General features: G+C 35.6%; 1 protein-coding gene across 2 annotated transcripts in view; it reads left to right on the top strand.

The window, feature by feature from the left end:
• LOC106539229 (uncharacterized) overlaps positions 1-15,103 on the top strand; it is an 86,969-nt gene that overhangs the window by 70,031 nt on the left and 1,835 nt on the right. For both annotated transcript variants that reach the window (XM_087723814.1, XM_087723817.1), the window contains 7 exons: positions 117-257; positions 767-880; positions 1,193-1,312; positions 2,097-2,170; positions 3,738-3,948; positions 8,440-8,592; positions 9,749-9,919. In XM_087723814.1, the coding sequence (XP_087579940.1) occupies positions 117-257; positions 767-880; positions 1,193-1,312; positions 2,097-2,170; positions 3,738-3,948; positions 8,440-8,592; positions 9,749-9,919 (984 nt within the window). The remainder of the gene's footprint in view (positions 1-116; positions 258-766; positions 881-1,192; positions 1,313-2,096; positions 2,171-3,737; positions 3,949-8,439; positions 8,593-9,748; positions 9,920-15,103) is intronic.

The raw sequence follows: 15,103 nt of genomic DNA on the forward strand, positions 1-15,103 counted from the left end.
TCCTATTTATAAATATTTGAAATTTCAAACCTATGTAAGACAACATCGAAGTCTCTGGATATTTCCTCCCTTTTGTGTTCTGTAGTGAGTTTGTTGTTTTTTCCCCCCCTGTTAAGGCTTACTTAAGTCGTGCTGCTTACTACGGTAGCAAAGGAAGATACTCGAAAGCAATCATGAATTGCACCGAAGCCCTCAAAATTGAGCGACAAAGTATAAGAGGGTATCTTTACAGAGGAGTACTGAAATTTTACAACAGGGTAAATATGCTTACTCTACTGGTGTCTTAATTTGGGATATATAAATGAAGGCTTCACAGTTGTCGTATGAGTACAGAGGGATATTTGATCATCAGAGCTGCTTAGTAGCTGTGTAATGAGATCTTAATCACTTTCACAAGAATGTGAAATCTTGATTCATAGACCAATATTGAAATTAGTTTCAAGAAAACATGTCTTCTGTATTGCAAAATGGTTGTTGTTAGATGGAAAAACATGCATACAGACCAAGAGAAGGTAGAGAAAGGCAGGTTCTGGAAAAATCAGGGCTGTGGGTAAGTAGACTGCTTGGATCTGCTGTACATCAGCTGAAGATTCTAAGAAAAGAAAAGAAAAAGTGAGGGCAAAGCCCATCACCTTTTCCTTATTCACCTCCGTTGTTTCTGTTTTGTACATATCCCTCACAAAGACTGTAATATGTAACATGGTACCTTATTCTATATAAAATAAATAATAATGCTATTGCTAACTATTATGTCATTTTTTTATAGACTTACAAGCGTGCTGTTGAAGATTTAACTAAAGCTATAGAATTGGATAAGACGTGCATTTTGGCATATTATAACAGAGCAATTGCGTTCCAACAATTGAAGGACTATGAAAATGTATGGGTTGTTTCTTCTTGTTATTAAGTTGTTATGGTACTGGATGTCTACTTCCAAACCTGCTTTCCTGTTTTACCCATTTTATAGCAAATCTAGGGACAGGGTTTGACTCCTGTAAACATCTATGGCTTATTACAACTGTTTTTTTTTTCTCCTCCTCTCCACAAATAATGTTGTTATTATTACATTGAAAGGAATACAGTTTTTAATCAGCTCAAATGCTGGAAATAATTTCATATTGTACAAAAAAAATTATGCTTTTTATTTCACCAATTCACAGATGACTTTGTGGATTCTGTTTATTTGTTTTAGAGTTTGATAGATTATAAGACTGTTCTTCGTCTTGAGGCAAGCAAGGACATTGTCTTGAAAGTGCTGAAAAATCGTGCTATAGTTTTTATAGAAATGAAACAATATGAACATGCACTAAAGGTATTTCCCCTAATATTATAGATATGTTTGTTTCCACATTGTAGATTGGATTTATTTGAAAAATATTTTGTAATCTCTAGTAGGAAAAGTGATAAAAGAAACAAAGCAATACTGCCATTTAGAAATGTAGCTAACCATAACAAAGTGATTTCTTAACAAATAATTTGCAATAAATAAGTATGCAATTCTTCTATTATCATCAGTGCTTAAAATTAATTTGTCCAAAATGTATTAAATGGGTTGAAAGAATATATTGGGCTTTTAGATATTGTTGTTAAATTTTAGAGCCTGTAGATGTAGGTGCACCCAACACTGGAAGTCTTTAAGAAGATGTTGGATAGCCATTTGTCTGAAACAGTATAGGGTTTCCTGCCTAGGCAGGGGGTTGGACTAGAAGACCTCCAAGGTCCCTTCCAACTCTGCTATTGTCTTGTATTGCATGCATTTACTAGAGAATCATGTGTAATATCCATTTTACTATGTTTTTGTATATATTACTTGATTTATACTCTGTGAGGTATATTACTGTATCTCACATATTACATCTTAAGGTTGCTCACAATATAAAAGTTAGATAATGAAAAGGAAAAAAGAAAGCAATAATTACTTGAAGAAATGAAAAAAAAACCCTCATCTATACAGTAGTGGCTTTTAGAGTATAGGTACCTCTACAAAGATTTGTCAATTTCATTGTTTTTGCTGCAAAAACAATATGGCTAAACTTCTGAAAAATAGTATATTTAATGTAACACTTTTTAACGAAAGTGTCTTTCTGTGTTTCTAGGACTTTGCAGAAGTGGCAATGACTGAACATAAAAACATAGGATTATTGAATGTTATTGGACTTTGCTATCACAGGTAATCTTAAACACTACTGAGTAAGATTTAGGAACATGTTTTTGATTCTCTTGTGTTATGGATAATTTCTATGTAAAAGATGTGGAGAAACAAAGGCAACAATGGTGGCCCAAGGAATTTTATTTCTTGCAACAACATCCAAATGCCTTACTCCCCAATTCTGATCTAGAATGAGCATTTCTAAAAGCCATGAGACATAATTCAAACAATCAATTTCTGTTTTCATCAATTTCTCTCCTCTGCAGGACAGAGCAAGCTCAGACATGAAGCAACTTTCAGTCTATTGCTTGGTTGTATTGACTTACCACTTCCATCTCTCCTATTAGCTAAGTAGTTATCAAGCTGTCTGGGATTGATAACTGTTACATTGAAACATATCTGGAAGTCACTAGGCTGGGGAAGGCCAATTAAAGAGAAAGACCTCCCTTGTTCCCCAGAAGCCAGATGTGTTTTCTTAACCCATCTTCACTATTTAGTTCAATTTCTAACTTATTTGGAAACAGCATTCTATAAAGGGTAGTATGTTAGGAAACCAGCATGTTCCTTATATATCTTTTTATGCTATATTTTAAGAAATTCAGTGGTGTACTTTTCCCCAAGGTACTTATGTTATTGTATTTCTCAGTACTTGATAATGATAACACCATCTCATTTATTGTGAATCTTCTTTCTACGAGAACAAGGACATACATTTTCATTTGCTACAAAATTTGCCAGGTTTATGTTTTAATCATGTTCTATTTTTACGTTCATATGGAAAGCACTAGGTTGAGGAGGTTTGATTTACAGAGAACATGTAGAATATAATAGAATGAGTAAATGCATGTAAAATCATATCATCTTGCTTAGATTTATTGACTGATTCACTCATTCATTCATTTTTGTAATAATCACCCAGTTCCAGTGGACTTTGAGGATTGTACAAAGCGAAAAAGCAATAAAAATAATTGAAAGGTTTTTTAAAAAAACCAACAGCTTAGATTGAAACAATAATATGGGAAACAAAACCCGTAATATTTCATTGACTGAGTTAATTTGAGGTTATATCTTTAAAATCTATCTATCTATCTATCTATCTATCTATCTATCTATCTATCTATCTATCTATCTATCTATCTATCCATCCATCCATCCATCCATCCATCCATCCATCCATCCATCCATCCATCATCATCATCTAAAAATAATGTGCATTTGGTAGGATGCACATTAGGAGGTAAATTGAGAAAAAGTCTTGAAAACCATCTTTATAGAATATTTATCCTAATAAAAAACAAGCTACATTCCAGTTTAACGTAGGAGGAGCCTAATGAAGTGTCCTCTTTCAGGAAGGCTATGGATTAGCTTAATTCTGATCTCATCTCCTTCTGATAGAAGAGCTGAAAAAAGAGCTTGATAATATTATAATCAATAAGCCAAAGGATAGGGGAAGAAGGTGGCTGTATTTACATCTAGACTTCTGTTTTCTGCACCCCTGCTGTTTCCTTGTTCAAATATGCACATCTCAATATTCAAAACATCATAATCACTGTTAAAACATTAACATTTAAATGGTCATTGATTTCAGACTTCAGAAATATGAAGAAGCTGTGGAATCATTTTCTAAAGTTCTTAAACTCAATCCCTTTTCTTTGGATGCCTACATTGGTCGAGGAAATGCATACCTGGAATATGGTCATAGCAAAGGCACCAGACAGGCCCTAAAGGATTTCTTGACAGCAGTACATATCAATCCAGTGTCCATAAAGGCTAGACTTTGCTTAGGATACAGCTTGCAGGTAATATATTTGTAACTGTGTCATCATATTGTCTTTCTGAAAACAAAACAAAAATAATAATTGCTGTTTGACAACGAATAATTTAGACTTCCTTAGAAGACTTCCCTGCTTATTACTCTATTTTATTCAGTTAGCTCAGATCTTTATTAATTAATAAGAGTAGGTTGATACCTTCTGCTGTATAAATTAGTCAATGCTTTTGTTTTTGGTCTTAATGAAATATGAACATTCAGTTTTAACTTCAGAAAAAAATGTCTTCCCTGGAAATTATCCCTAGTAAACAGGAAAATATTTATTCCTCACATTATATCTCTTTCTATGTTGTTTGAAATAAATGTGAGTGAAAAGTTGAATGATTTTTATTTGAAGTTCATTCAGAAACAAGAAGTGGTAGGACCTTTTATCAGCATGGGGAGGAGGGGGGGACAGAATTCCCACATACAGGTAGACCTTGCTTAAAAACGTCCTGTTTAAGCAACTGTTCAAAGGTATGATGACACTGAAAAAGTATTTCTCTCATTTATGACCATGGCAAATCCCCACAAATATGTGATTGAAGAATTGAGGCACTTTGCAATCAGTGGGCATTTATATTTCTCACAGAATCTCATGGTCTTGTGATTGCCATTTGTGCAGTTCACAGATGACTTCTGATAAACAGACTCAATGGAGAAACTGGCATTAAAAGGTCAGTGTCATGGTCATATAATGTCTCCCTTAACTACCTAATGGAAATGATATTGTAAGTTCATTGCCATCTCATGGTATTTCACTTAGTTACCATGTCACTTAGCAATGGAGTTGGTTGTCCCAAGTGCAGTCACTAAGTGAGGTCAATTTATATAGCCTCGTCGTTTCTACTCTGGCTTTCAAAATACATTTCTTCTGCTGATTAGGTAAAGCAAATGAGGAGGAAAAAGCAGGAAAACTTTGTAAAGCTGTGGGACATTATTACAGGGCAGGGATGGGTAACTGCAATTCACCAACTTTATATTAACTGATAGACCAATAGTTTCCCTTCACATTCAGATAATTTTGCTATATTGCTATTACATTTTGCATAATTGTGATTTTCTCTACATAACATTTTGAATTACTGTAGTACTTAGTACACTTTAATCCATTTAGATCATGTTCATACAATATTGAGAGTTAAGCTGGTGACAAAAGCACTTGAAATTACAGTTTTCTAGGCTCTAGAATTGATAAAAATGGCAAATGTGCAAAAGTGATTTAGAGTAGACTAGCAAAGAGCAAAAAGGCATTGAGAGGTCTGGACAAGCGGATGGAAAACCCAGATGTTTCAAGTAAGACAAATTTAGAAAGGTCATCTTAGCGTATTCTCTGTTACGATATATGGATGTGAGGAATGGACTCTGCACAAAGACATAAAGAAGGTTGACTTCTTTGTGCTATAGGGTTGAAGAAATTTGTATCACAATTCTTGGACAAGCAAGAAAATGAACTATTCAGTAAGAGAAGAAATAAAGCTAAAATATTCTTTACAAGTAAAGATCATGAAGCAAACTCTTCTATACATTGGATACATATGAAAGGCTGATGGAAACAATAATCATGCTGGGCAAGATAGATGAAAGTAGAATAACCAAGGGATAGCAGATGAGATGAGGTAATGGAGTCACAGAAATGGCACCTGCAAGAACTGCATAATGTGGCAAAAGGCAGGACAGCTTGGAGAGCTTTTATCCAAAGAGTCACCAGGAGTCAGCTATGTCTCAACAGAGCATAACAATACAAGGATTAAGCCCTGTTAATGAAGATGCCTAAGTAGGCAGAAATCCTTTACACTTAATTCAAAGTAAAGCAATGCAAATCCTTGAAGGGCATGCTTCATTTAAAAAAAAGCTTTGATGAAATAACTCTATTAAGACAATTTGCACATTCAAGTGGAGACCCACTTCATTGCAGTGAATTGAAACAGATGACTGCAAAACACTTTGCAGCATTTCAAAAAGCATTGCCAATTTAATTGCCTTTCTATTGCTTCTGAAATTGTTACATATGGTTATGTTTCATATGTGGAAAACTCTGGAGAGGGAAGAAGTTGAGTGATATGTTGGCTTTTTGATTTAAGACTGAAAAAACCCAGATTTTTATCTGACGATGTTACAAAGAAATATTTGTATGGCATCTACATATTAATAGTAATGAATTCCAAAGCTTCTCTAAACAGTAGTAGAATGAAATAGAGAGGCATGCCGGATGATAGTCCTATTTCAAGGAGCAACAGAAGTGCAAAGAAGTCCTATCATTCCCAATTCTTCTAGATGATCCATAAATATATTATGATTGATCACATTAAAAACCAATAATAAGTTAACAGCAACTAACTGTATATGCTTTCTGTAACTCTCTAAAAATCACTCATCAGATCAGCAAAGGCAGTCTCAATCTCATAGTCTGCTTTTAAACAGTTTGAAATGGGCCAAATATCTGCTTTCATGAGAACTATTTACAACTGAGAGCCTACACCATTTTGATTCTTTCAACCAAGGTTGAAAGATAATTTGGCCTATAGTTTCCCTTCTTTGAATGATCTAATTCAGACTTATTTAAAATAGTTATTTCTAATTGCCTCTTTTCAACAGGACGGTCTTTTGCCTTCCTTTAGAATTGTCTTTTATTTATAAATAAACTAAAACCTATAAGCAAGTTGGATAAAAATCAAGAGGACATGTAGTGGAACCTACCATTCCAAGTAGCTTATCCCTATAAAAGGATGTAACAAAATATTTTCAAAAAAATCTGAATTATAACAGTTTCCCCAAAGTTCTCTAGCAGAATGATAGGAGCAGTGCAAATCATCCCTTCAATCTGAAACAACTCAGTAAGCTGCAAAACAATATATGTAGAAAAAAACTGCAGATATATTCATAGTATAACTATCAAAGAGATTGATTATCGTAATGGAAAAATGTGGTCACTAGGAATCAAAGATGACTTGATGGCATATAACCTAGTAATCAATCAATCCTTACCCATCAAGTGGGCTTGATATCTTTTTTTCTGGGTTTGAGTTAAATCTTCCTGCCATCTGCTGTATAACTACCTGCCTTGCAGGTTCAACTTCCACAGTTAATCAATATATTAGGGGCATATTTGAGGCAGATGCAGCCGCGCGAGTGATAGTGGGCGCACCTCGGTTCGCCCACGTTACACCTGTCCTCCGCGAGCTGCACTGGCTGCCTGTTGGTCTCCGGGTGCGCTTCAGGATAATGATGACCATCTTTAAAGCACTCCATGGTAGTGGATCTAGGTACTTGAGAGACCGCCTTCTGCCGATTACCTCCCTAAATCGACCAATCAGATCGCACAGACTGGGCCTCCTCCGAATTCCATCTGCCAGTCAATGTCGACTGGCGACCACACGGAGGAGAGCCTTTTCTGTTGCTGCCCCGACCCTATGGAACGAGCTCCCCATGGAGATCCGCACCCTCACCACGACCCAGACCTTCCGCGCAGCCCTCAAGATCTGGCTCTCCCAGCAGGCCTGGGGATAGGCTTCCAATTACCCGCCCGAGTGTTTGATTGCTGAATGAAAGCTGTGTTTTATTATTTCTCTTTTGTTCACAAAGTGTTTGTTTTGACCTTGCACTTCCCCTCCCCTGTGGTTGTAAGCCGCCCTGAGTCCCCTCAGGGAAAAGGGCGGCATATAAATCCCAATAAACCTAAACCTAAACCTAAACCAGATCAGAGAGGACATTTTGAATTATGATATGAATTCCCTTAGTAAGTTTATCATTCCATAGAATCCACAGAGTTGCTGATCATACTGACCAAAACCCTTCAAAGGACATTTGGAATCCAAATAAATCCAATTGCCAATTATCCAACAGATCATGATCCTTATAAAAATTAGATGTTGCTATTAATCCAGCCTTATCTACATAATGATCTGCCCAAAGTCATGGGAAGCTATGAAGGATTTCACATCTTGTTTGGATAAAGCATTGTTATCATAATTGCTATGGATCTTGAGCCATTCCAAACAAAACAACACTCAAATGGATATGAGGTTGGAAAATTCCAAAATTCTGAAAGCAATTCATTGAGATGAGTAAGAAATCCCATTAAACTGTGAGATGGGTAGTGTACTAACAGAATCTTGAGGCTATTCCTAGTCACAGAATTGAAATTTGCACAATTTCTGCTCAGTTTCTCAGCCTAGCTCCACTGAAAAGTACCTAGTGGGAGTCCCATACAACCTTCCTACTTCACTCTGCCAAGGCTCTATTACCCAAGCCTAGTCAAATCTTTAAATATATGATGTATTCCATTACATGTCCAATGTATTCATGATTACTTAGGCACCCCTGAGTTGAGTTTAACTCTCAATTACCAAAGGAACAAGTACTTGGTATTTTGATCTTCCTTCAGTAATAACTTTCAGCTTTCCTAAGAACATTCCAATAATGTCTTCAATCGTCTTTATTTTCTTTATTTATTAATGTTTTTGTTACATTACTTCAGGCTCTTGGAAAATTTCAGAAAGCGTGGATTCAGTTTTCAGCAGCCATTCATTGTGATCCTAGTTGTCACAATGCTTACGATGCACGTGCTATAGTCTGTCTGCAGATGGGGGATGTTTTTGCCGCTTTTCAAGATACAAACGCTGCACTAAAGGTAAATAGTTTTGTTTGTAACTGAGCAGGACTGAAGATTTTCTGCTCTTTTTAATTAATACCTTTTCTCAGAGTTTGGGTTATTCTAAGATAAGAGCCGAGGTGGTGCAGTGGTTAGAGTGCAGTTAAAGTCCAATACTGCGGGCTACTTCAGCTGACTGCTAGCTGAAGTTCGGCAGTTCAAATTTCACCGGCTCAAGGTTGACTCAGCCTTCCATCCTTCTGAGGTGGGTAAAATGAGGACCCTGATAGTTGAGGACAATATGCTGACTCTGTAAACCACTTAGAGAAGGCTGTAAAAGCACTGTGAAGCAGTATATAAGTCTAAGTGCTATTGCTATTCTCATTCACAAGGCCTTTTCAGGTATTCGGGAAATGCAGGCATGCGAAAGAGAGAAACGGGAATAGGTGCTTCTCCATGTCCCCAATCCCTTCCTTTTTTAGAGCTGGGTTTTTCAAACTTGGCAACTTTAAGATGTGCGGACTTCAATTCCCAGTTAGCATGGGGAATTTTGGCCTGAATGAAGTTGGCCCACCCTAATCAGCCTTCTTGGAGACCTTTAAACCTGGCTTCTTCATCAATCTTGGCGATCCCCTGGTAAGCCTACAAGATGGCTATATGATGTCAAATGTTCGTTCTCCCATATTCTTGTTTTTGTAAATATTTTTATTTATATGTGTGTTATTTTAATTGTTAATAAGTTTGTATAAGCCCCAAATCATACTTTATGAGAGGTACATAAATCTAATAAGTAAATAAAGTTTGATGGATATGCTTCCAGGGATGGGAACTTTTAAATATATTTTTAAAAAATGTAGTATCCCCTGAAACATGTTTTATATCTCTCTCATGCACTATTACTCCATTATGAAAGACAGATTCAAGTGTCCCATAAAACCCACTTTGTTTTATTTAGTTTCTAGCCAATGCCTTCCTCCCCTGCTTTTGGGAATAAAGATCCAGATTGCTGTTTTTAATTCATTATTATGATATGGGAGAAGGGAGAACAATATTCTTCAATAGATCATTCCTGGGCAGGAATATTTGGGGCCATAGCTTAAAACCAACTACCAGTTTAAGATGTATTTTATACATATACTGTATCTTATAATCATTTATACATTTTAATCTAAAACCTTATCTGTTTGAATTTCAGATAACCACTAATGCAGAATTGCTTACAAATCGAGGTGTGATTAATCAGTTCATGGGATATTTAAACTGTGCTATGCAAGATTATCAGCATGCTATCACTAAAGACCCCAACTATGCTTTAGCCTATTTCAATGCAGCAAATGTCTACTTTTTAAACAAACAGTTCTCACAGGTTTGTATTTGGTTCTGTGCTGGCATGGTTGTGGGTTTTTAAAAAAATCTCCTTTGGGGAAGCTTTTTTAAAATTATAACTACAAATTGCTAATTTTTGTCTTTATTAAATATTAGTGAATAATAATAAAAAATTCAAATATATATATTACATAATAAATCTTGAATGTCAACTCATCTATTAATAACCTTCAGTGAGTAAACGAAATGAAAATAATTCTTTGAAAATATGTAATCCTGGACTAAGCAATTCAAGGAAATTTAACTAAGTTACTTGAATTTTTTTTTTGTCTTTGCGGCTTTTGGTCTTTTTTACAATATATCCAGTACAATAAATTGTTTGCATTAGTTCTTTACTCTTTGTAAAGTGACGAATACCTCACAGCCTACTTTTGCAACTTTAGTTTACTTTTAGAGAAAAGGGCATTCAGAGGAAATTAAGATCTATCTGAGTCTATCTCACACCAGGGACTGACAATATGCCATATATAGATAACAAGCAATAAGATTTTTCAAATGTAGAAAACTATCAAAGATGTTGACATTTTGAATGCATAATTTGCAGAAATCTCAGAAGGGTAATAATGAATTAAATTTCTGGCAGCTGAGTCATTATAGGTAATCCTGAAAAGGTTTGACAGGTCTGCCTTTTTTGCACAGTAGTTGAGTGGGTTGTAAAGAGAATGCTAGTTTACTTTTGCACATATTTCAAACAAGTTGTTGCTTGTCAAGTACAATAAATTTAAAATCTAAAATGACAGTTGTGGCTTAGGGACTCCAGGGGACTGGTGAACTATTGTGGTAGTTCCACTATTATTAACATCTCTTCACATAATATTTTTTTCATTTTTAGTTTTGTTTGTTCTCGTTTTTAAGGTTACTACTGTGATAGCAAAAGGCAGCTTTACTTGTAATAGCTTACATCTTGCAATGATATCTTTAAGATTATTAAACAACATCTATCTATTCCAGGTCCTTGGGAGGGACTCAATAGATGGTGCTAAATCCAGTCTAAATATCTGGCTAACTGTGCGAACAACCCTAATAATTGTTTAGTGTGTATTAAATAACGGGATCTGTTTAGCCTTGTTGTAAAAGCAGCCTGAATCACTTATTGTGAGATGGGTGGCCATATATATTTGATAAATAAATAAAAAATATGTGTCATGGATTTACTTGGGTAGATTCCTATACTACACACTGGATGATTCATTAAAAGCAATATTGCACTATATTAAAATGTCCAATGACTAAAATATCTATGGTTTCAAAATGATTAAAAGTATCTGAGGGGCCACCTCTTCCAGATTACATCTTTCCATCCATTTAGATATGGCAGAGAAGGCAGGCTGCCTTCTGTTAGGGAACTACACTTGGCGAGTCCCAGGAGGCGGGCCTTCTTTGCTGTGTGGCACCTGCCTTTTGGAAATCCTCCCCTCTGAAATGAGGTAACTGTTAGCTCCATCCCTGTTAATATTCCAGGACTCCTCAAGACCTGTCTATGTCATAATGTCTAGGGTGCCCCAGGAGACTGGTAACATTCTTAGACATTGCCATCATTGTAGTTAATATTCACTCTCTTCCGTACCTTTTTTATATTTTAATTTTTATCTGTTTTTATGTATGTATTGATCTGTTAATTGTTGTATGCCATAAAATATTTTTTTGTAAGATGGGCAGCCATATAAATTTAGTACATAAATAAGAGTATACAATATTTTCAATTTTAAAAATGGCAGATGATCATAGGGCTGTGTACTAACATTGAAATAATATAAGAAGGGAGAGAAGGAGCCAACATCGTGACGATATGGACATGCGGTCTCGATGCTCCGAGACCGCAGCCAATACTTTTGCCGCTGGGTGGTCCAATCGGACCTAAACCATCCCGAAGAGTCGGTGAACAAGAAGAATATGTCTTGCTGACCTCAGGGACATCGCAAAGTCCCTGAAAGAAGCAAGGGAAGTTCTTCAAGCCGGCGATAAAAAATCCAGCCAAGGCTGATGAAGTTGGGGTGGCTCCAAAATGGAAGGATTCGAAAGCGAAAGTGTTTCCAGCTGGTGAGGAACTTTTACTGTTTTAAAAAGAGACTGCCTATAAAAACTTAAAATTAATCTAAATTGGAAAACAGAAGAATCAAGTGGCGGAATTAAATTTGGAATGGTTTTGGACAGTGGTTATCTTACTTTTTAAATATTATCTTCATGGATGGAATTTATGCAAGCCTTTTGAAACGGATGGATTAAGTTTTCTTCTTTTATTTTTTCTTTTATTATTCTCTGTAACCTATGGACTAAATTTTCCTCTTTCATTGCTATTGGTGTTTTCCTAACTCATTTAAAGATTGGACTCTTTTTTAACTTGAAATACAAAAAAGATACAAAAGAAATTAGATTTGCAATGGTATTACTGCTGCTCGGAGGCTGCTCGGAGGCTGGGAGGGTTTGTGGATTGGAGTTTGTGTATTGAAAATGGAACACTTTTTTTCTCCACTGATTGTTTTGACTTGGCACTACAAAGTTTCACTGCTTGACTACAGAGAATAAGAAGGGAAGCACACAGATGTCCCTTTGAAGTATATTTTTAATCAGAGAAAAGTGAAAACAAACGTTCTTTGTGAATCTATGTTTTAATTTTATTAACCTTCCAAGCTAGAGCAGATGCTAATAACTTAAAGAACATGCATGAGCAACGGCTTAAAAACAACAAAATCATAGATCGGCTAATCAGAAGATATAGATTGGATTCAAGAAACATCAATGAAGCTATAGAGATGGTAAAACAGCGGATTACAGCAACAGCTAGAAAAATTGAAAGATATGAGGCACGAATCATCCAATATAAACAAAATCAGCAATTTCGATCAGACCAACAGCGTTTTTATCAAAGTCTTAATGTGAATGGTGACACCAAAAGTGAAAAACCAGAAAAGCAGGCCACAGTTGAATTCTGGAAAGAATTGTGGGAAAATGCAAAGGACTACAATAAGGAAGCAAAGTGGATACATGACTTTGAGAAAAGCATTGGCAACAAACAAATGCAAGTATTAGAAATAACAACTGAGATGGTCAAAAATCGAGTAAAAAAGGTAAAGAATTGGACATCACCTGGAAAGGACCAATTACATGGTTTCTGGCTCAAATATCTCACCAGTTTACATGCAATATTGGCCAGGCAACTGAATGAAATTTTACAAAAGGGCCAAATTGATGAATGGTTGACAACTGGAAAAACATACTTGATTCAGAAAGATGCAACTAAAGGAACAACACCTGAAAACTACAGACCAATAACATGCTTGCCAACAACCTTCAAATTACTCACAGGCATTATTGCAGATAACATGATGGATTATTTGGAAGCAAACAACATCTTGCCAGTAGAGCAAAAAGGCAACAAAAGAAGGAGCAGGGGCACAAAAGATCAGCTTCTAATTGATAAAATGATATTAGAAAATTGTAAGAACAGAAAAACGAACTTGAATATGGTCTGGATTGATTACAAAAAGGCATTTGACTCACTGCCATATAGTTGGATCATAGAATGCTTAGAAACAACTGGCATTAGCAAAAATATTACATCCTTTACTGAAAAGGCGATGAAACAATGGAGAACTGAGTTGGCAGTAGGGAATGAGATCTACGGAATGGTTAATATCAAGCAAGGAATTTTCCAGGGTGATTCACTTTCACCTCTTCTGTTCATCATCCCAATGATCCCACTATCAGTAATCTTAAAAAAAATGAAATTAGGCTACCAAACAGCCAAAGAAGCTGAAAAAATTTCGCATTTACTATATATGGATGATTTGAAACTCTATGGAAAGTCAGAAATAGAAATCCAATCATTGACAAACACAGTCCGAGTATTCAGCACCGATATTTCAATGCAGTTTGGCATGGAAAAATGTGCCACTGTATCCATAAAAAGAGGCAAAATCACTGCATGTGAGGGAATTGAAATGCCCAATGGCCAACTAATTAAATGCAACGAAAATGAAGCCTACAAATACTTAGGCATTCTGCAGTTGAATAATATCAAGCATGGAGAAGTAAAAACTATTGTCAGGCGAGAGTACACCAACAGAGTTAGGAAAATTTTTAAATCAAAATTGAATGGTGGAAATACAATCAAGGCCATAAATACCTGGGCAATACCAGTTATAAGATATTCAGCTGGTATAGTTAACTGGACACAAGCTGATTTGGACATTTTGGACCGAAAAACCAGGAAACTAATGACAATGCACTACAGTTTACATCCACGTGGTGATACTGATAGACTCTACCTGCCCTGAAAATCAGGTGGCAGAGGATTATTACAAGTGAAGCAAACAGTTGAAGAAGAAAAACATGCACTGGCTGATTATTTAAAAGAAAGTCAAGAACATCTATTAATTGAAGTAAAGAACAAAAAACTACTGAAGGCCCAACAGACAAAACAAGAATACAGAAAAGATGTGATAAAATCAAGAATGGAGAGTTGGCAGAACAAAGCACTGCATGGCCAATTTCTGGAAAAAATAAAAGATAAAGTGGACAGTGAACAAACTTGGTTATGGTTAACAACAGCTACATTAAAGAAAGAAACAGAGTCACTGTATTTGTTGTATTTGTTTTAAATTTAAAAAAAATATTAAAAAAGAAATAATATAAGAATGTTCTACTTAATATTTCTGTAATGGGAGGGAAGGTGAGAGAACTAGCCTGTTACCTATGAGCTGGTTATTCCCAGCTCATATAATGCATATACTTCATTTGCTTACACATTGATAGTGCAGTGCAATACCAATATAATACCTTTTTAGTTGCCCATGCATTTTTGTATGAATGCAGAAAATGAATTTTCAGTGGTGTATTGCACTTCATGGTCTTGTATGCTGTAAAACGTCTCAACCAGCTGAATGTAGTTTGTAGCTCTGTAGTTGCCAAGAAAATTCTCAATGACAATCTTGAATGCTTTCCAGATGATTTTTTTCTGACTCCACTAACAGATCTTCAAACCACTTATCATTGATGATGTATCTGATGTTTGGACTAACAAAAATGCCTTACTTTATCTTGATATCATTCTTGGAATCATCTGTGTCAAACAATTAAAACCTTAACTGTCTATGTCAGTACAGAAAACAAGGTTGTCAACCTGTACCCCAAGAAAAGAATTCCTAACACTTCCTGCTAACAT

The sequence above is a fragment of the Thamnophis sirtalis genome, unplaced genomic scaffold (genome assembly GCF_051295495.1).
Source record: "Thamnophis sirtalis isolate CommonGarterSnake01/CBP01778 unplaced genomic scaffold, rThaSir2_p1.2 scaffold_1, whole genome shotgun sequence".
In the NCBI taxonomy this organism is placed as follows: domain Eukaryota; kingdom Metazoa; phylum Chordata; class Lepidosauria; order Squamata; family Natricidae; genus Thamnophis; species Thamnophis sirtalis.